Source organism: Eulemur rufifrons, chromosome 30 (assembly GCF_041146395.1).
Source record: "Eulemur rufifrons isolate Redbay chromosome 30, OSU_ERuf_1, whole genome shotgun sequence".
In the NCBI taxonomy this organism is placed as follows: Eukaryota; Metazoa; Chordata; class Mammalia; order Primates; family Lemuridae; genus Eulemur; species Eulemur rufifrons.
Window position 1 is genome coordinate 93,338,092 of NC_091012.1, and position 23,318 is coordinate 93,361,409.

A 23,318-nucleotide genomic window follows, 5' to 3' on the forward strand; every position below is an offset into this window, starting at 1 on the left:
CCTCTCAAGAGGCAAAAGATTTAATGATTAATGGTTGACTTTTAAGACTATACTGCACATTCGAATATGTTGGCATCAATTGAGTTTTTATCATCTGAACAGCAATTAAATCCAGTCTTCACCCTCCCTATTGCTAAAGATATATGACAGCAGAGTCTCGGTCTCAAAAGTAGGAGCAGCAAGTGATTACTCAGGATGGCAGTGACACACCACGTTCTGCAGTGGTCTTGAATTTCATCTGAAGCATGAAACTTCCCAATTCCTGCAACAGGGTTTCCTTTGTTGGAGTCCCCTGTCCTTCTAGTCCTCATTTCTATCATTAGCCATGTACCTTTGCAGGGAATCAGGAAAAGCTGTGTTGAGGGTTACAACTTCCAGACATTCAGGTCTTAACTTGTCACAGAAAGCAATGTACTTGTTTGCATATATTAAGAAAATATTTATTCATACTTTCAAACTGACCACTCACTTTCAGAAAAATTAAACATCCATTTTATCCATTTTCTTTTTTCTTTTTTTTTTTTTTTGAGACAGAGTCTCACTCTGTTGCCCGGGCTAGAGTGAGTGCCGTGGCGTCAGCCTAGCTCACAGCAACCTCAAACTCCTGGGCTCAAGCGATCCTCCTGCCTCAGCCTCCCGAGTAGCTGGGACTACAGGCATGCGCCACTATGCCTGGCTAATTTTTTTTGTATATATATATTTTAGTTGTCCATATAATTTCTTTCTATTTTTAGTAGAGACGGGGTCTCACTCTTGCTCAGGCTGGTCTCGAACTCCTGACCTCGAGCGATCCACCCGCCTCGGCCTCCCAGAGTGCTAGGATTACAGGCGTGAGCCACCGCGCCCGGCCTATCCATTTTCATTTAAATCAAATAAAACCATTCCCTAAGTTACCCAAGAGCAAAGATTAATACACAGAACAAGCTGCCTTAATACCCAATATGTATACCCCACTCCCCACGCACACACACACATATCCCCCAAAGCTGTGGCCTTAGAAATTTCTGATCAAATGTTTAGCCTGAGTAAAATTTGGTAAAGACTTAATTAAAGCATGGTTACTTCTTTAATCTTACATTATAATCATTGAGGCAGATTATGAAATAACCTTGGGAGAGGACATATTTTAAGTGGAAAGCTAGAAAGACATAGGAAATGGATGATAATTAAAGACCAATTTCAAAATTAGGATCAGTTCCAAAATATTTCCTCTACCACTTCAAGACTGAAACATTGGCTTTGTCCTGAAAGGGTTTATTTTATAATTTAAAAAGTAAATTGCAGTAAATACAAATATATAACCAAAAAATCTGGACAAGGCCAGAACAGGGGGGACCAACTTTGTAATGCTTTGAAACTATCATTCAAGAACCCATTTGGCCTGGTATCATTCACTTGGTTAATCTGGGGATGGAGAAAAATACGTTTTTAGAACCATACTTACGTGTAGGTAGCCTTTAAATACAAAATGAATAAATATTTAAATTCTATGATAAACGAGAAGTGTGGAATAAGAAATTTGTATCTTTATCACTAGCTATATATTTACAGTGAGTGTTTCCTGTCTGACTCCTAATCTTTGTCTATTAGAGTTCTTCAATGTGCAATTTATAGAAGGCAATAGCTCATATTACCTTAAAGGAGCCCTGGTTAGCTCAGAATTAGCCTGTCCCAGATCCTCTGCTCCCTGGAAAAACTTCACACTTGTGTGCATAAGTATCTGAGAGTACAAGTAGGTGCACATGTGCAAAATGTACTTATCTAAAGGGGAGCTAATTAGCTTGACAAATAAAGTCTAAAACCAAGAAACTAAATTGCTATTCCCCAACCTGAAAAACACATCTAATGAAAAACTGTTAAGCCCACTATGAAAAGGCAACAGCTGTAAACCCAACTCCTCCTACGTCATGCTCTAAGCATCTAGCTGTTCTGTTAATCATCCATCAGAACACTAAATCCCTCCATGTTCACGCAGTTAAATGTAGGCTTCTGATTTAGCTTTACTTTCCAGTTAGAGGCCAGAATACACAGAATAATAAAGAGCTCCTTACAGCTATACTGTATCCAAACTGCCTCATTCTACCCTTATGAGAAGGTACCCACATGACGATATGTATTAGTGACCTACTGATCTAAATTTCTGGGGTTTTCTATTTGAATAAGCTCCAGCATTGGACCACTGAGAACTTCAGTTGAAGGCAAATTACATGTGGACTGCTAACATCTTAGATTGCATATTCAGAGCCAGGAAGTAAGATTAAAAACTAGAGTGCCAACCGAGGTGCTGTTAATCATGGCAGAAAGGTGACTATACAAAAAGAATAAAAAGGGTGATTCTTTAGACGTCTTTTGCTTTTTTTTTTTTTTGAGACAGGGTCTCACTCTGTTACCCAGGCTGGAGTGCAGTGTGGCACAATCATAACTCACTGCAAACTCGAACTCCTGGCCTCAAGCGATCCTGCTGCCTCAGCCTCCTGAATAGCTGGGACTACAGACATGCCCAGCTATTTTTTTTTTTTTTGTAGAGATGAAGTCTCACTATGTTGCCCAGGCTGGTCTTGAACTCCTGACCTCAAGCAATCCTCCTACCTCAGCCTCCCAAAGAGCTAGGATTACAGGTGGGAGCCACTGCACGCAGCTTGTTTTTTTTTTTGTTTTTTTTTTTCTTTTTTTAAGCAACAAGTTTAGAATTTCCTCTGATCAAAATCTGGACATTGGCTAATGCATATTTTCTCATTCCACATCTATGGAACTCTCCCTTAACTTCTGTCATTGCCTTTTTAAGCTTGAGAGAAACAAAAGAAAATGGATATAGACCATCCATTCCTTCTTATGAAAAGAGAGGCATATTCTAAGTCATAAGGCAATATTAAGAGCTGCACCTGAACTGGTATTCTCAAAACTGAAAATAGTTACCAACTCTATTCAATTTATAGGACATATCCATGTGCTTCCCTAGTCATTGGTTTTCACCCAAATGGACCACAGTGACTCCATCATGCCTTTCTGAAGCATTATACTATGTGTTGTATGCACATGTATTTTAAAGAAATGACATTAAAAGGAAAAGGACCGCCTTTCAAACATCAGTTTCTCACATAAGTGGCAATAGTGCTATATGGCACCCTTTTCATCTCCTCATTTACCCAGTTACCAAATACCTCTAAAATTAAACAAAAGAGGACCAGAGGCAAAGCTCCATGTTGGATTGCATGTTTCAGATGACCTTTCGGTTTGTTCATTTTGAATTCCCATTTCTTGTTTTACTAAGGAGTAAAGGTGAGAATCATCCAACTGATGACAAAGTAGAACAAGAACACGGGATAAATGGCCAGGACTCTGCGGTTTGGAGGCTGGCTATCGGCAAGAAAAGCTGTAGCGGCTAAGGAAAACAAGACACAACAAAAAAGAATATTTAGCAGAATAATATTGTCACAGCTACTAACATTTACTAAACTTTAATGTGCTTGGCATAATCTGGAACATAGATTAACACTAAAAGTTCAGTTACATTTCTGATCCTCAGACATAAAGGCATTCTGCAGCAGTTTTTCAGATAGCTGGGGGCTTCCTATTTCAAGTACTAAAGCTTTGAAAGTTTTCAATCATTTTGGATGGAAACCTTTCTAAAAGGAGTTTCTTCACCTTTCCTGAAAAGTTACTGAACTGTGCTGAACAGGCTAATAAAGTTGTGTAAAGTTATTCATGCCTATGGTAAACGGCCTCATACTGCTGTGCTTTTTGAGTTCATTGTTCTTCTTAGATATCAGCTCTTTTAAAAACCATCCTCTCTTGCCCACCCAGGCAAAACCTACTCATCTTTTTACTCATCAAGAATCACCCCTCTTTTCTGAAATTATCTTTTCTGAATTATCACCTGGTATTCTGCCACTCCAGGCAGAAACTGCCCACTTCTCTCTTCTGTGTTCTCACTGTACCCTGCACAGACTTCCGTCTCCCACCTGGAACACCTGCTGCCCTTGCCTTAAGTGTTTTCATGTCTGGCTGCTCTGTTAGATTGGGAACTCCAGGGACAGGGTCAATGCCTAGCACTGTGCCTGACGAACAGTTTGTGATGGATATTTGCTGAATTAAAGCCTCTTTCTCCTAAGATTCTACTTTCTGATCTGCTGTGCGCCTGCACACTAGATAACTAAGCTAGTTAGAATTGCACGTGTGGTAATTATCAGACTCTAAGTGAGGGAAGCAGGGGCTCTCTCATGAGTAAGCACCCAAGCTTAATATAGTCTTTGGAACATCAAATTCTGGCTCCCTCAGACCTTTTCTGGATTAATTCTTAGCTTTCAACCATGTTTGAAAGCAATGAGATGTTACTACACTTAAAAATACTAGGCAGTCTGTCTATCCCATTAAATCAGAAGCTCGTGAACACTTCTAGTTTAAGCTGGAATTTTAAGAGAATTTTAGAAATGTAAAAACAATGAGCACAGAACATTCACAGCCATTACTACAGGCCCTTCCTAATCATTTTTTTTTATTATTTTTTAGAGACAGGGTCTCACTCTGTCACCCAGGCTGGAGTGCAGTGGCCTGATCATAGATCACTATAACCTCAAACTCCTGGGCTCAAGCCATCCTCCCACCTCATCTTCCCAGGTAGCTAGGACAATAGGTGTGTGCCACCATGCTTGGATTCCCTTCCTCATCTTTAGCAAACTGTGCTACTGAAGCAGAAAAGTACTACATAATGAGACTTAAACCTACACTGGAAAGTGCTATAGTTCTCAAGGGTGCATGATTTGCTTGAGTTTGAAATTCAACTCCCCTACTCACTTGTTACATGTCTTAGAGCAAGGTCCTTAACCTCTCTGTGATTGTTTCTCATCCGTAAAATGGGACTAAAAATAGTATTTATCTATTAGGGTAGCTGTGAGGGTTAAATGAGAGAATATATATAAAGCACTCACAACAATGCCTGGCCTATAATAAACAATCCGTAAATGCTATTATTTTTATTATGATTAGTTTGTCAGGAAAAGATCCAAGTCATCTCATCTATGCCTTGTATATACCAGGACTCAGCTGAGTCTAGTGTAACTTACTTTTCCAATCCTGTCCATTATTTAAGGAAAAATAAAGATGTGACTCTCCACATCTTCTAAGTCTAGATACTCAGCTAAGATAGACACCATCACCATTGATGCCTGCTTAGAGCAGAGGGTTCTACGGATGACACTGGCAAGAATCATATCACTCACATCTGACTCTGGAGTTACACTGCTCCTCATCCTTTTTTCACCTTTAATTCATGTTTTTGTTCTATTCTGCTGTTGTAGAGATAAGTACATACTTACCGACTACAGACCAGGCAAACATCATGGTCACCACAAAAAGCCGGACCATGAAGTTTATTGGTCCTGGCTGAGCCAAAAGTACTAGCCGGCAAATCAGCATTGCCACCGTCAAGGGAAGTATACAGTACCCCAGCACGCAGAGGCTCTGGAAAAAAGATCTAAAAACAAAATACATCAATAAATATCATAAGTACGGCTGATGTGTCATGACACAACTTACTACACAGATTTCTATGCATTGTGGAGTGTTGCTTCCCTCCTGATAATGTCTATACTCTAACATTGCATGCTTTAATTTTCTCTCCCTATACTTTCCCTCCTCTCCTCTTAAACCCCTTAAAAGAGTCAACTGTCTAATATCAAATGATCTGCTCTAATTCCTAGAGACCACTTTCTCCCACTGAACCTCTAAGGTAGCGGTTCTTAATCCTTTGCTAGTTTATAGACCTATTTGAGAATCTGTTGAAAGCTATGGACCACCTGCCTCCCAAAGCGTACATAATCTTCTAACAAAAGATTCTGGCCATGATTTCAGGGGCTGGAGAGAGCATCCGAAGCTTACCAAAAGACCCCAGATAATTTAAGATACTCTAATTCAGCTAGGTTATCTCTGTGCAGTGGTAGTAGTTTTAAGAGAACTTTCTCTTTGGCTCTCATTTAGTTTGATTTTTCTTTTAAAAAATATCTAACTAGCCTGGTTTCCTTAAAAATATAAGATATGTGGCTGGGTGCGATGGTTCACACCTGTAATCCTAGCACTTTGGGAAGCCAAGCGGGGAGGATCACTTGAGGCCAAGAGTTCAAGACAAGCCCAGCCTGGGCAACACAGCGAGACCCTGTCTCTACAAAAAAATTTTTTTTAAAAAATAAGCCAGGCATGGTGGCGCATGCCTGTAGTCCCAGCTACTCAGGAGGCTGAGGCAGTAGGATCGCTTGAGCCAAAGAGTTTGAGGTTGCAGTGAGCTATGACGATGCCACTATATTCTAGCCCGGGCAACAAAGTAAGACCCTGTCTCAAAAAAAAAAAAAAATTCTAAGATATGCTTCCTGGCAAGAGAAAAAGAAGGATGCATTTTAATGATACTCACATGTTTCCTCCAAGAAGTTTTGAGTTCAGAGTAATGGTAACTGCACCAAACCAGACGATGACAAACACTTCTGCAAACTGGGGCCCTCCATCTTTTTCACTGTCTGCGGAGCCTCTCTGCAGCATTCTGAGACAAGGAAACAGCGTGAGAATTGCCTAATCTTTTACTTGGAGCAACAAAGTTAAGGCATGAGTTCTCACACATTGAATCAGATTGCTGCGCTACACCTCACCTGAAGATTTGTAATATGTAGGTTGTGCTAAAAGGAAAATGCCAGAAGTATTTGGCAAGGCTCCCTTAGTTCAAATTCCAAATGCCTCAAGACTACATGGGGTACTCGATTTGACCTTGTTGGAATGTTTAAATGGATTACTGAAGACCTTTTCTGTTTAAGCAGAGGTTATAAACTAAAGGGCCAAATGTGGCTCACAGACATGAGGTTTTTGGTTTATATAATACTTAAATGGTTTTAAATTTAAGTTGACATTGGGAGGTTTCACATAAGAATATGTATCTCTGGATTTTCTCGAAAAACCAGTAGACTTTCTAATGCTGGGCCTGCATTCCAACATGGACAACAACCAAATACAGCTGACATAATACCAAGGGGCTTACAGTCACCAAGCCAGTACTGCATGCATTTCGATTACTACTCTAGCCTTTAGACACATCTGAATGTGTAATTCTTCAGTTAAGGTTTTAGTTCACGTATTTAAAATTGGAAACTGTTCATAAACCTATTTAGTTGTAGATTTTTTAAAAAAAATCAAAACGCACAGATTATTACTAAAGGACTTTGCTTTGAAATTGAGTAGTTGAACAGCCATATAAATATTCTTTGTCTAAGAATTTTATAGGCATAAACTGTCTTGAATTTTGGACTTAGAGTTAGTTGTCCTAGAAAAATAATAAATAACGGCAAGCTCACAACCTCTTGTTATTACACAGTATAGAGAAGTCACACAGTAAGACTTGCCCTGCTATGCTGTCTGCCAGTATGTGCAGGCTTTTGTATTCTATGGCTGTGTATATTCCATTCCAAGTCTTGACAATCAGATATAAAGAATGTGCCTGCACTCATCACTTGTCTCAAATCCCTATTGCTTCAGCATGTTATGATGGAAAGAATATTAACTAGCCTGGAAAGCAGGAGACCCTGATACTGATCCTAGTCCTGTCACTAGATATGTCACTTGATGTCTTAAGACTTCAGTTTTCTCTGCAAATTAGTGCGGTTAAACTACATAATCTCTAAGGTTAATCTTTCAAAACTAAAAAAATTATATGCTCAGAACTTCTAATATAAACCCTTCCATCAAGGCATTGGCCTGCTTCCTTGATATGGTTATTAACGGCATGAGACATAACACTCTACATTATTACCTGAATTAACATATGCTCGATTTAAATTAAAAAATGAGTAGAAAAGACAATAAGAAACTTGGTTGAATTTAGAACCATAAAGGGTTAGGCCTGGAAAGGACTCTCACCATCTCCTTTTATAAATATGGAAGAGGAGACCCAGAGTGACTAATTGGGAAGAGATGCGTAATAATCACAGAGATACAAAGCAGGCAGTCAGGAAAACTGAGGCCTACCACTAATTATGTGATCTTGGTTAAGTCTCCAACCTTTTTGAACCTGAGCTTGTTTGTCAAAAAAGGAAAATAATATTGAATTCTTGTTATGAAGATAAAATAAGAGGAAGTATATAAAAGTTTTCTATAAACTGGGAAAAATCATTATACAAACTTTGGTTATTAGTAGCCCAAAGTCACATAGCTAACTGATAGCAGAGTCAGGATGAGAATCTAGAACTGAATCCTACTGCAGTGTTTTTTCCACTCCATCAGTGGTTATATTCCCCTCTCCAATGAAGCCTTCCTTTTCTTCTGTCCCCCCACTTTACATACAATGCATATGGGAAAGTATAGCACTTTGAAACATGATCTTGCTTTTAACTCTCTACCACTTCCATTCTAATTTATTCTCATTCTCATTCACATTTTTAGTAAGATTTAAAGAAAATTATGTCTGTGAACAAAAGATGCTTAAACCTATAAATATTTAAGTGACTTAGTTTAATGATGGGGAGGTACATGAGAGTAAGTAATTATTGAACAGATACGGTTAAAACAGACTAAGAAATCATTGATAAATAAAGGTAAACGTAATTTCCGCATCTTTAATTCCATTATGTTTTAATTTATCTGGAAAGCTGCTTACCTTTTTGGTCTTAAATACCTAAGAAGTACAACATGTCATAGAAGTCCTAAATGAAATATTCAATCAAAATTCCCCTCAATTTTAAAAATCTGAAAAAAAGTCTAGTTTAGCTCAAATGACAAAGAAAATGTAAGTACTTACAATGCGAGTGCCACACAAAGAATCAAAGGGCCCCACAAATCCCCTACAAGGCAAGAAAAACAGAAGATGGATAAGAAGCAAACATGTAATATTTTCTATCTTTATTCCAATAGCTACCTCTCCCACTCTTGGAATTCAGACATCAAGGCTCTCTTTGTCTGCCTAAGCCTTCACACCTCTCCTATCCCACTACTTGCCCTCCCTGTTCCCTAATCCTGAATGCACTTCTTCATATATCTTTTAAATCACCCTTCTCTCCATATACTAGCACATTCCAACATGCTATAATTAAATACCAATGGACAAGCAGTCAGAAGACATAGGTACCCCACCCCGCACCCTCAGAAAAAGGATTATAGCCAAGACACTTTACCAATCTGAGACTGTATTAGACAAGGCAAGTATAATCATGCTCATTTCACGAATATGAAAAATGAACTAAGAAGGAAGTGACTTGCCCAAGTTTACTTTTTTATTTCTTTAGCAACAGGGTCTCACTCTGTTGCCCAGGCTGGAGTGCAGTGGTGTGATCATAGCTCACTGCAGCCTCAAACTCTTGGCCTCAAGCAATCCTCCTGCCTCAGCCTCCCGAGTTGCCAGGATTTCAGGTGTGAACCACTGCACCTGGCAATTTGCCCAAGTTTCTATGTAGAGGTAGCACCAGAACCTAGGTCTTCTGATGCTTAGTCCCAAAGTCCTTGCCACCCTGTCACATTGCTTCCCTTTTACAATTATCACATTGAACTAATATGGAGTAGCTGTTCTTCTAGGTGAAAAAACAGCCCAATATTGGTAATTTTACAAGGTTAAACTTTAACAACACGAAAGCTTTCTGAAAATTATAAAAGGCTCTGACAACATCAGATCTAGCTAACAGGGGTCCTCAATCAAAAGCTGTTCAGTGATTAGTATTCTAACAGTTCAGTAACACACAACTTAGTGCAAAATTACTTTCCTCAATTAATTAAAAAAAAAAAAGGTAGAGGCCGGACATGGTGGCTCATGCCTATAATCCTAGCACTTTGGGAGGCCAAGGCAGGAGGATTGCTTGAAGTCAGGAGTTTGAGACCAGCCTGAGCAAGAGCGAGACTCTGTCTCTAACAAAAATAGAAAAATTAGCCAGGCGTGCTTGTGCATGCCTGTAGTCCCAGCTACCCGGGAGGCTGAGGCAGGAGGATTCTTGAGCCCAGGAGTTTGAGGTTGCTGTGAGCTAGGCTGACACCATGGCACTCTAGCCCAGGTGACAGAGCGAGACTCTGCCTCAAAAAAAAAAAAAAAAAAAAGGTACATATCCCATATTTAACTTTAACTTCATATGTACATAACTTTTACCTAAGAGAGGTATACATATGTATACATTTAATATTGTTTATTTTTTGTAAGTAATTTTGACACTACTGCAGAAAGTTTAGAAAAGATATAAATAATTATAATCTTCTCACTCTAATAAAACTATTGTCAATCTTAATTTTTTTTAACTGAAAAACTGAATTCAAGTTCAATCATGTGCCATATAATGACATTTCAGTCATTAACATATGACAGTGGTCCCACAAGATTATAATGGAGCTGAAATACCCCTATCACCTAGTGACCAACCCTCAGGTGTTTGTGGTGATGCTGTTATAAACAAAACTACTGTGCTACCAATCATATAACAGTATAGCACATATACTTATGTACAATACATAATACTGTACTTGATAATGATAATAAATGACCATGTTACTGGTTTACGTATTTACTATATTTTTATAGTTAGAGTATATTCCTTCTACTTACTAAAAAAACAAGTTAACTGTAAAACAGCCACAGGCAGGTCTTTCAGGAGGTATTCCAGAAGAAGGCATTATATAGATGACAGTTCCATGCATATTATTGTCTATGAAGACCTTTCAGTGGAACAAGATGTGGAGGTGGAAAACAGTAATATTGAAGATCCTGACCCTGTGTAAGCCTAGGCTAATGTGCATGTTTGTGTATTAGTTTTCAAAAGAGATTTGAAAAAGTAAAAAAATAAAAAATTTAAAAACAGAAAAAAGGTATAGTATAAGGACATAAAGAAAGAAAATATTTTTGCATAGCTATACAAAGTGCTTGTGTTTTATACTAAGTGTTATTACAAGAGTCAAAAAGTTTTAAAAAACTAAAAAGTTTATAAAGTAAAGTAAACTAAGGTTAATTTATTATTGAAGAGAGAAAAATATTTTTTTATAAATTTAGCATAGCCTAAGTGTATAGTAATGTCCTAGGCCTTCTTCACATTCACTCACCACTCACTCACTGACTCACCCAGAGCATCTTCCAGCCCCACAAGCTCCATTCATGGTAAGGCCCTGCTATAGGTGTACCATTTTTTAAAATCTTTTATACTGTATTTTTACTGTACCTTTTCTATGTTTGGGTATGTTTAGATACACAAATATTTACCATGTGTTACAACTGCCTACAGTATTAGTACAGTAACATGCTATTATATATAGGCTTGTAGCCTAGGAGCAATAGGCTATACCATGGAAACTAGGTATAGTATAGGAGGCTATGCCATCTAGGTGTGAAGTACACTCTATGATGTTCGCACAACAAAATTGTCTAATGATGTATTTCTCAGATGTAACCCTGTTTTTAAGTGATACATGACTATATGATGACATTAATACACTGTTTTTTTTAATGCACTGAAGATTTTTTTTAATTCATAGAAAATTCGTAACAGTATTTTAGTTATTTTCTTATTGCTGTAAAATATATAACACAAAATTTATCATTTTAACCATTTCTTTCTTTTTTTTAAGAGACAGAGTCTTGCTCTGTTGCCTAGGCTCGAGTGCAATGGTGCGATCATAGCTCACTGCAACCAAAAACTCCTGGGCTCAAGCAATCCTCCTGCCTCAGCCTCCCAAGTAGCTGGGACTACAGGCGTGCACCACCATGCCCGGCTAATTTTTTCTATGTATTTTTAGTTGTCCAACTAATTTCTTTCTATTTTTTTTAGTAGAGACGGGGTCTCGCTCTTGCTCAGGCTGGTCTTGAATGAGCTCAAACGATCCACCCGCCTCAGCCTCCTAGAGTGCTAGGATTACAGGCGTGAGCCACCATGCCCGGCCTGAACTTCCATTCTAAATTTTAAATTTCTTCCCAAAATTTCATTTATATATTCATTTGCATATTTTTTCGTCCTACAAAATGATGTCAGTTTTATTACCACAGACTCTTTGCTTTATAAAGTATTTATGATAAGGTACAATAAGATGAAGCAAATCCTCAAAAACCTCATATACTTACAATCTCTCAGGAGAGTATTACTTCTCCTTGGGTACAAAACATGCATGAATTTTTTCCCAACAGCTTTTAGATCACGCATCTGAAAAACACAAACAACTTGTTATATTGTGATGACCAAGGTTGACAGGCAGCCCCCTCACTTAATTTGCTAAAATCTCTTTTATTTGAATCTCCTGAAAGCTCTTCATTGAATTTTCAAGCAAATTCCAGTTCGACCCTTTCTCTATACCAACAAACCAGACAGGTAGAGCATGCTTTTTCTATTAACTCCTTAAGCCAACATTTAACAGTTTTCCATATCCACCAGTTCTGTTTTGATTTTGAAAACTCTAAAAGAGAAACAGCCCTCTCAATATGCTACCTAAAGAAACCAAAATAACAGCACTATGAAAAGCTGCTCTGCAAAATATAGTATGTGACATTCACTTCATACAAGATGAGGTCCCAAGGGCCCATCGGCCCTCTCCCTAGCTACCACATTCTTTCTAGTATATAAAATAATTTCCAACATTCCCAATTTTAACTGGTAAATGAATCCCAGAAGCTAGATACTAAAGAAATCAAGACATCTGAGGAAAGCTTCAGTAATGCAAATATAACCTATCAAAATACCATTGAGATAATTCTGTTCTAGTTTTTTCACCTAATCCATATCATTAAAAACTCTTTATAAACATAACTTTTAATAGTTGTTTAGCATTCCACCACATGGCTGTAATATAATTTACTTAACTAGTATCCCATCTGTTGTTAATTTGTTTCCAACTTCCCCATTACAAAAAAATGCAATAATGATCATCTTTGTATATTGATACTTTTTATGCTCAAAAAATTTTTTTACTTTATTTTTCCTTATACTATATTTAGAGAAGCAAAAAGTTTAAAAAGATTTGGACATTTTAAGATTTTAATACCCATTATAGCTAAACTGCTCTCCAAAAAGGCTGTACCTAATTATTCTCTAGAGGAGAATCTTAAACTTCAATAAATAAAACATACTGAAAATTAGTGAACCAAATTAAAATACTGCACAGTACCATCAGTTATTTAGTCCCATGATACCAAACAGAAGTTCTCTCAACTAGTCTAACTTACGATGGTATTCTGAACAGATTCATTTAACGTCGAGCTGTCAAATTCCCGAATGCGAGATCTCACAGGGATGGTGATTTCTCCTTCTATAGGGATGTCTTGTGAAATAGCTATATCAGAAAGGCCTGCAAACTGAGAAGAGTCAGGAAAAAAAAATTAAGCTAGTAATAAACTGCAGCATTCCTCAGAGATAGCATCATTTCCTAGAGAGTAGGGACCATGTCTTTTTGTAGGGTTTTACATAGTAGTTAAAGTAGGTGTGAGCTCAACAGACATTAAGCAATGGTGTTGACTATAATTCTCAACCGCTTATTTCTTTTAATTTAAAGGAGATAAAAAAAATAAAATAAAGGAGATGGAATATAATGAAAAAATATTTAAAGTAAATGCCATAGACACTTTCTTGCCCACTAATATTTGGTTTCTTTCAAGCATGAAATCTTCACACGACACACACTAGCAAGATTGAAATATTAACTGCAAAGCTTTAAAAAGTGACCTTTTAGCAATCAATTGCATCTTAGAACCGCCCCATTCTGTTGCACTTCTGCTCCTGAGTAGGCTCTAGTGGCCTCTGCTGGCTAAAAAAGAGCATTACGTGAAACGTAAAAGGAACTAGGAAAAAACAGGGAAATAGCAAAATACACTTTGATTACACTGTTTTTCCCAGGTTATCTGGCAACCACAGAGCAAATAAAATTTTCAAAGTTTGAAAAGTTTCAAAGTTTTGAAAATTACTATTGAAAATACCTATCAATAATGAAGGCAAAATAAAGACTTTTTTTCAGATACGCAAAAACTGAGATAAGAAATGCTAAAGGAAGTTCTTCAAAAAAGAAATATGGGGCCGGGCGTAGTGGCTCACGCCTGTAATCCTAGCACTCTGGGAGGCCGAGGCGGGTGGATCGTTTGAGCTCAGGAGTTCGAGACCAGCCTAAGCAAGAGTGAGACCCCGTCTCTACTAAAAATAGAAAGAAATTAGCTGGACAACTAAAAATATATATAGAAAAAATTAGCCAGGCATAGTGGTGCATGCCTGTAATCCCAGCTACTCAGGAGGCTGAGGCAGAAGGATCCCTTGAGCCCAGGAGTTTGAGGTTGCTGTGAGCTAGGCTGACATCATGGTACTCTAGCCTGGGCAACAGAGTGAGACTCTGTCTCAAAAAAAAAAAAAAAAGATGAAATATGGTATCAGAATGAAACTCAGATTTACACAAACAAATGATATCTCCAAAAGTGGTTCAACTGAAGGTAAATATGACTTTTTTTTCTTATTTCTAATTATTCTAAAAGATAACTGCCTAGAGCACAGGTTTGCCAAACTTTTTGTGAAGTGTCGAGCAATAAATATTTTAGGCTTTGAAAGTTATACAGTTTCTGTTGCAACTACTCAACTCTGCCATTACAGCAGGAAAGCAAAGATAATACATAGACAAATAAGTATAACTGTGCTCCCATAAAATTATACTTACAAAAAGACAGCAGGTCAGTTAAGTTATAAAAATATATTATAACATTTAGGAGATAATTGGAAATGGAATACTGACAAGATTCTTGATATGAAGGAATTATTAATTTTTTAGATCTGCTAATTTTATTGTGGTTATATTCTCTTTAAAAACAGAATCTTTATCTTTTATAGATGCATACTAAATATTTATTAATATAATGATACCTGGGACTTCCTTCAAAATAATAAAGAAAGGAAGTGAGTAGGGCTATAGAAGAAAGAAGACTGGTCACAAGATGATAATTATTAAAGGTGAGTACATGGGGATCCAATTTACCATTCTCCTTTTGTATATTTTGAAAAACTAAAAATAGAACTATCATATGATCCAGAAACCCCACTTTTGGGTATGTATCCAAAAGAAAGTATTAAATAAATCAGTATATCAAAAAGATATCTGACTGCCCATGTTTATTGCAGCACTATGCACAATAGCCAAGATATGGAATCAATCTAAGTATCCATCAATGGATGAATGAATAAAGAAAATGCAGTACACATACACAATGGAATACTATTCAGCCATAAAAAAGGAATGAAATCCTGTCATTTGCAACAACACTGAAGAAGCTAGAGGACCTTATGTTAAACTAAATAAGCCAGGCACAGAAAGACAAATATCGCATGTTCTCACTTACATGTGGAAGCTAAAAAAATTGATGTCATGGAGATAGAGAGAATGATGGTTACCAGAGGCTGGGAGGGTAGTGGGGAGCGTGGGGGTGGGGTGGATAAAGAGGGGTTGGCTAATGGGTACAAAAATACAGTTAGATAGAAGGAATAAGATCTAGTGTTGGGCAGCACAATAGGGTGACTATAGTTAACAATAATTTATTGTATCAAAAAACTAGAAAAGCAGAATTAGAATGTTCCTAACACAAAGAAATGATAAATGTTTAAGTTGATGGTACATGGGTTTATCATACTACTCTTCATTTTATGTATTTGAAAGCTTCCATAACAAAATTTAAAAATATATCATTCCAGGCTGGGCGTGGCAGCTCATGCCCATAATCCTAGCACTTTGGGAGGTGAAGGTGGGAGGATTGCTTGAGGCCCAGGAGTTAGAGGTTGCAGTGAGCTATGATGAGGCCACTGAACTGTAGTCAACAGAGCAAGACTCTGTTTAAAAAAAAAAATATATATATATACACACACACACACACACACACACATACACACATATATCAGTATCATTCCCTGCTTTTGCCATTCTCTCAAACTACTCTCCTTCCTCTCCTCTTTCCTAATCAAATTTTTCTTTACTCTCCCACTCAATCGTTTGTAATCCAGCATTAGCCTTCTTGCAACTTTACTGACACTGCTCTCTAATAGTAACCTCCCCTAATCAGGAAATACAAGGATCCTTCCTCAGTTTTCATCATCTTCTTTGAATATTCTGCAGCATTTAATGTGTAAACCACCCCCCACTTTTTCTGTTTTTTTTGAGACAGGGTTTTGTTCTGTCGCCCAGGGTAGAGTGCGGTGGCATCATCACAGCTCACTGCAACTTCAAATTCCTAGGTTCAAGTGATCCTCTTGCCTCAGCCTCCCGAGAGGCTGGGACTGCAGGCCCATACCACCATGCCTCAGCTAATTTTGCTATTTTTTATAGAGATGGGGTCTCGATATGTTGCTCAGGCTGGTTTCAAACTCCTGGCCTCAAGCGATCCTCCTGCCTCGGCCTCCCAAAGTGCTAGGATTACAGGTATAATGTGCCTGGCCTAAACCACACCTTTTTGAAGCTGTATTCTCTCTTTACTACTATGACACCATCCTTTCAAGCTCCAGGACTACTTGTTTCGAGTTTCCTTGCTGCCTGCTACTGTTAAGGGAGGCAGGGCAGTGCAGTATAAGAAATAGGCTTTAAAGCCAAATAAGGCTCCGCTCTCACATGGAAACAGCACTGCTATAAAAATTGCATAACACCTGCATTGCACCTACCACATAGCCAATGCTCAACATATAGTATTTGGAGAATACTGGTAAGAGTGCAGGCCAGGGAAGCTGGGTTCAAATCCTAGCTCCATTATTTACTATTCATGTAACATTAAGCAGGTTACTTGAACTCTCTGTGCTTCAGTGTCTCCATCTGTAAAATTGAGATAATGGTACCATCATCATAGGGGTGATGTGAGAAAGAAATGTATTAATACACATAAAGCACTTAATATCAGGCACACAGCAGAGGCTAGATAAATGTTAGCTCAGGCTGAAGATTCCCAGGGAGTCAATCCAGTTTTTTCACTGTTATAAAATAAAGAATTTGGCTGTTCTCTGTCCCTTGTTCCTGGGAGGTACTGTCTAAACTTAGAATTTCCTGAATTATAGGAGTACTTTTGTCATTCATAGTAGGTCCTGATAGTTTATGCTAACAGGTGAGTCATGGTAGGCCACTAGATAGTTTACGCTGAGGAGATGACTCAGAATGGGGGCTAACCACATCAGAAAGACCAAACATATAATTAGAGGGTTGGGGCTTTAGGTCACAAGATATAAGCCCAAACTCTGGGGACAGTAGGAGGCTGAAGACTGAGTTCAGTTAGGAGACCAATGATCCAATCAATCATGCCTACACAATGAAACCCCAATAAAAACTCTAGACACATGAGTGAGCTTCTCTGGTTGGCAATACTCTGCATATTGTCACACACAGATCTACCAGGAGGGTAACATGCCCTGACTCCACAAGGAAAAAACAAGAAATCTTTGTATTTGGGACCTTCTTACACCTAACTCTGTGTATCTCTCCCTTTTGCTGTTTTGGATTTGTATCTTGTTGCTACAATGAATTTGTAATTTTAAGTATGGCACTGTCCTGAGTTCTGTGAGTCATTCTAGGATCAAAGGAACTCCTGATTTTGTAGCCAGTTGGATCAGAAGGGAGGGTGGTCCTGGGAACCTCCAAACTTGTGGCTGGTGTCTGAAGTAAAAGCAGTCTTGTAGAGGACTATGCTTTTAACCTATGAAGTTTGGCCTAATTCCAGGTGGCTGGTGTCAGAAGTCATTGCAGTCACTAAAGTGCCATGTGATCCCCCCATTCCCCGTATCTCCTCTCAAGAGAACTAGTGACAATGTTCCACAAGCTGAGCCAGGAACTACAGCCCTCCAGCCCCCTATATACAGGACTTCCAGGCCCTCAGCTAATGGACCTGCTCCGTGTCTAACCTTCAGTGGGAAAGAAAGGTGACTTGGACTCCATGCCTCTCCCCTTTCCCCTGTGCAGGCAGGCTCTTGCATATATACACCCATGTGCACAGAAACACACATGCATATTTTGTTGCCTGGCTTGGGCAGTGAGGGGAACAGGAAGAAGCAGAGCCAAAAACACACAATAAAAGCAGGGACTGCAGCCCTGAAAAAAATGGCTGGGAGCTGATGGCTTATACCACTGACCAAAATGCTGGAGAGAGAAAGGAGTCAACAAGGGAGAATCAAGCAGGATTCAGCTCAGTCCAAGAGGCCTGGCTCCAAGGAGTGGGTGTAAGGTGGCTAGTGATATGTTCTCCAGCCAGCCCCTTCCCCTGGGGCCAACTTCCTCACATAGCCCAAGCTGCAGCCATCACTACAGCTCTTTTTCCTGCTCCCTAAATATAGATAGGCATTACCCAAATTTCTGACTTTTTAACTTTGTGCAGATGACTCCTAAATCAACATTTCTAGTCTTGGCCTCTTCTGAGCCCTCAAGTCCAACTGCCTGTTGGCTATCTACTGAATGGCCTGCCAGTATCTCAAACTTAACATGTCCCAAACTGAATTAATCAACTTTTAAGGCCCTCACCCAGCTAACCCTTCTTGTATACTATCTATTTTCGTTCAGGGCATCACTATACTGTCAGTTGTCTATAACCCTGCTTTTCTTTCACTCTTTTTTTTTTTTTTTTTTTTTGAGACAGGGTCTCACTCTGTTACCTAGGCTAGAGTGACATCATAATAGCTCACTGCAACCCCACACTCCTGGGCTCAAGCGATCCTCCTGCCTCAGCCTCCTGAGTAGCTGGGACTACAGGCGCGTGCCACCACACCTGGCTAATTTTTTTTTTCTATTTTTTGTAGAGACGGGGTCTTGCTATGTTGCTCAGTCTGGTCTTGAACTCCTGACCTCAAATGATCCTCCTGCCTCAGCCTCCCAAAGTGCTAGGATTACAAACATGAGCCACCATGCCCAGCCTATAGCCTTGCTTTTCAAAATGTGGTACTGGGAGCAGCAGCAGCACCAGGGAGCCTTTTATTAATAGAAATACAGAATTGCAAGCCCCATCCCAGACCTACTGATCAGAACCTGCAATTTAACAAGACTCCCCAGATGCTGCTGTGCACATTAACGTTTGGAAAACACTGATCTAAGACATAATCTCCCTAGCACACTACAAACCTTCATGGATTCTCCCTTATCTCTCAAATCCTCACATCTCCCACTACTGCCAGATGCCATCATTTCTTCCTAGGACTACTGCAGCAGCTCCACTGGTCTTCTAGATTCTAGACATTCCCCACTGTAATTTATCCTCTGTTACGTTGTCCAATTCATGATTTTAAACCCTTCACTCCTCAAAAATATCCACTGGCTCCTCCTAGCCCGTTAAATCTCCCAGGTTAATAGTCAATAATGAGAACACTTATTGCATGATTATTATGTGCCAGGCACTCTATTAAGTGTGTTAACTCATCTAATGTGTTAACTCAATTTAATCTACCTAACAATTCTATGAAGTATTGCTGTATTTCTATTTTACAGATGGGGGAACTGAGGCATGGAGGGCTTTTGGTAATTTCCCAAACATCCCACTAGTTATGTGACAGTGCTTAGAATCAAACCTAAGCAACTGGACTCCAGGGCACACATTCCTAACTACTGTTCCATACTGCCTCTCTAATTCAGTAGGCTTACCTATCAAAACTTCTCCTAATAATTCCCTGTGCTTCAGCCAAAGTGATCTATCTATTATTCTATAGATACATTAGTACCTTCCAACCTCTGTGCCTTTGTCCATGAGAGGCTGTGTAGCATAAATGGACATAGTCTGGGCTTCAGGGTCAGACCTAGGTTCAAACTTCAGGCCTAACCACTAACTGGATGTAGACTCTAGGGAAATCATCAAACCTCTCTGCATCTCATTTCCTCATCTATATGTAAAATGTAGTTAAAAGCCACCTAACTGAAATGGTTGCTGTGAAATTTAGAAAATACACAAAGGATGTTTAGCATAATGCCTGGCACATAGCAGGTGCTCAAGTATTAATAGCTCTTAGGCGCACCTGAAATTTTAAATCCTACCCATCTTTTGAGGCCCCTTCAAATATAACTTCTACCATGTAGCTTGCTTGGTCTTCCCAATGGGACATGATAGAATCTTCTTTTAAATTTCCCTAATATTGTATGTGCAACTTTCTCTTATATATTGCCTTATTTTAGCATTATATATTTGTCTTATCCTTACAAATTAGACTGTAAGCACCATAGGGGCAGGCCCTTTGTATTCCCTAAAGCAACTAGCACAGTGCATTACACACTGTGGGAGTTCAGTGAACATTTGTTGAATACAAATGGATTGGATATTGAGTATTGAGTGACCAGAACCACTGAAATTAACTGGGGAAAGCGTCCCAGAAGAAGAGTGGGGCAGTTTAGATGAAAGCTAGGAACTAAAAACAGCTAAGCACCTATGACTATGTTGTGGTAGGTACCATGTGTATATTAGCTCATTCAGTCCTCTCACTAATCCTGTGATGAATTTCTATCACCATTTTCCAAATGAGGAAACTGGGGTTCAGAGTGATTTTACTCAAGATCACAACTGCTCCACGAGTACTTAGTCCAACTCACTCTCTTTCACTGCTATACCTCCAGCGCCAAAGAGTTCCTGGAACATAGTGGATGCTCAATAAATACCTTTTGAATGAAGGAAGAGATGACCAAATAGAGCTAGTAAGCAGCAGAGCTAGGACTAGAATCAAGTTCACTTGGCTCCCAGTTCAGTTCTCCACTATGTTGTCAATTTAAAACAAAGAAAAGGTAAGTACCATTTATTGAACAACTACTATATAACTAAACACATGGGGAAGAGGGACATTGGGGCTGAATGTCGAGTTAATTATACTCCTCAGTTCATGGCATTGATTGTACTAGACACCTTACATAAATTATGTTATTTGATCTTTTTAAAACTCTGAGGCAGGTATTTTAACCTCCATTTTACAGATGAAGAAACCCCCTCCATGAAATGATTTGCCCAAATTCATACAAGAAGCAGAGTGGGTGGATAACATCCCAGGAAAGTCTAACTTCAAAACCTGTGTTCTTAAATATTTGTCCACACTTTGGGCTTGTACTTGCAATAGAAATTCTATCCCCTGTAGAGACAGGAGCAAGAGAATCTTGGGAAGAGGATGGCAAGGAGCTGTGGACAGGAAAGGCAGGGATTAAATTTAGCCCACTGGGGTAACTGAACAAGACTCAAGTTATAAGCAATAACACCTTAATGTCCCATGGGAAGCAATCTCTCATTACTCCTAGAATGCTGCTATCCAACAAGGGCTGGTGACAGGTTTTCATATAATGAGAGGACAGCAGAAGATAAGATACGTTAGAAATCTTTAAACTCAGCATTTAACACAATGTAGGGGACGAGGATCAGCCTTAAGAGTATGTAAAGGAAAGAGGATGGGAGTTTCACAAGAAGGCGTGGAAGGAATAAGGAGGGCAGGGGCCAAAGCCATTAGCCCAAAGGACAGGTGCGGTGTTGGGACTGCTTCTGGAGTCAGGTACAGGAAGGGCCTGCCGGGCGGAAAGGGCTCCAGCTCTCAGGTCACGAGCCTGTCCCCTGACTTCCTTAGGGGGCACTCTTGCCTCACCCTCGGTCCCTTTTGTCGCAGATCCCAAGCTCACCAGAGGCCTGGGCGATGCTGTCCCCGGGTCTCCTGGAGACGCCTCCGCTTCCGCCATCTTGGCCATCTTGGCCCTCCTTCTCCGGGGTCGCTCCCACAGGCCTTCGCGGAACCTGAAACGTGGAGGCCGCGGCCGGTCAGCGCGTCATCGCGCGGCGGTCGCGTCACTGGAAGGCGCCTGGCAACGGGTGGCGCCCTCAGCCCTTCCCTGTCCCTCGTCCTCCGGGTGTCGGGAAGAGCTCGGTGTCGCCTCGCTTATTCGGGGCCATGGGTCCCGCTAGACACGCTCCCCCTTTAACACTCAACCCTGACTCTCAGATGGCTCCGTCGGTCTCCTGACCGCAACCGCCTTCTACCCCACCGACCCCACACACCCCTTTCCCGCTCTCGGGAGTTGGCTCGGAGTGCAGTACGCCCGAGCACAGTACCTATGGCCAAAAGCCCGCCCCTCCCCCTGGCCACGGAGCAAGTTCAAGTTTCCGTGTTCCCGACTGGAGGAATCAAGCTTCGTCGCCAACTCCTCCCTCCGCCCTAGCCCCTGACCCGCTCACTCCCTGCGGTTCTCATCCCACCGTTTATAAACGTCCCACTTCCTGGACGTTTATAAACCTCTCTGCTGTCTCTACATGGACCCTCCAGGATTACTTTTCTCCTTCATCCTCTTTGGGGAGGGGGAGAAAAAAAGCTTCATTGGCCAAATTTTTTAATCCCACTACAACTTCCAAAGTTGCTAAGCCATTTGGGGCAAGTGCTGAAAGTGTTCCCTGTCTAAAAGAGGGTAAACTACTGTAAGAATAACTTAAAACAAATCTACATGTCCCAACCCCTTTTTCCATACCTCATCCTAGAGCTTTCCCGGTGTTTCTGACTCGGCTACCTTGGCCCCAGGCTAAAATGTGGTCACGTAATAACAGCCATTGTTGACGCAGTCAGTATTCAGGATACCTGGGTGCCCTTTGGAGGTGGGAAGTACTCAACCCAGTAGGGGATGGGTGTGAAATAAAGTGCTTTATATTTCTGGATAGGCAATCTGGGAAAGCACCGAAGTGTAATAGTAAACTTAAGGAGAAAGAATATGGAATGTGGGGGGATAAAATGCCCAAATTAATGGAACTTCTGTATTTTGTTTAAATATCACGTTAATTCTCCTTCAAACCGAGCACATTTCCAGAACTTGCACAAATACTGCTGGAAGTGACATTAAGATTAAAATTCAGGCCAGCAGATATGAAACCTTTGTTTTATTAAAGAGAATATCTTATACAACTGCCCCAACCCGCCCTTCCCTGCCTGAAGAGTCCCACCCCATCCCCCCACCCCCATGATTTCTAGCACTTATCCAATCACCAAGTCCCTTTACACTTCCCTGAGGCCATTGATAGCCTGTTCCATTTCCTTACCAACCTCCAAGATTAGTTATCTCTCCCTAACCACCAGCCCCCAACTTCTCTTAACCTCATCTGTTGGCCTCTTCACCAAGAGTTTGAAGATGTCCTTGATGCTGGCCTTAAAATAATTGTTGAGGCAGTGAGTGTTCAGCTTCAATGCCCCTATTACTCATGTAACTAATAGGGTTCTGGTTGAGTGTGAGATGATATGCTTTGAAGAAACCCAGGAAGGAAGGAGGCATAGGGACAAGCTCCTAAAATAGGAATTATTCTATGTTTTTAGTTGGAAATGTATCTCGCAAAAGTGCTCTTTATTCTCTGACAGACCATGGACATTTATTTACAGCACAATACGGCAGTACTTGAGTGACTTGCCCAAAGTTGC

General features: G+C 39.9%; 1 protein-coding gene across 2 annotated transcripts; it reads right to left on the reverse strand.

The window, feature by feature from the left end:
* Positions 1–856: 856 nt before the first annotated feature.
* On the reverse strand, positions 857–21,627 carry YIPF6 (Yip1 domain family member 6). 2 transcript variants are annotated; one of them, XM_069462935.1, is made up of 7 exons: positions 21,547–21,627; positions 13,151–13,279; positions 12,056–12,134; positions 8,771–8,813; positions 6,404–6,529; positions 5,316–5,473; positions 857–3,382 (listed from the first exon to the last, which is right to left on the reverse strand). In XM_069462935.1, exons 1-7 carry the CDS (start codon positions 21,610–21,612, stop codon positions 3,267–3,269), a joined length of 717 nt encoding a protein of 238 aa, XP_069319036.1. In that variant the 5' UTR covers positions 21,613–21,627; the 3' UTR covers positions 857–3,266. The 2 variants fall into 2 exon arrangements, with proteins under 2 accessions (XP_069319036.1, XP_069319038.1); XM_069462937.1 differs by lacking the exon at positions 13,151–13,279.
* Between the last annotated feature and the right edge of the window lie 1,691 nt (positions 21,628–23,318).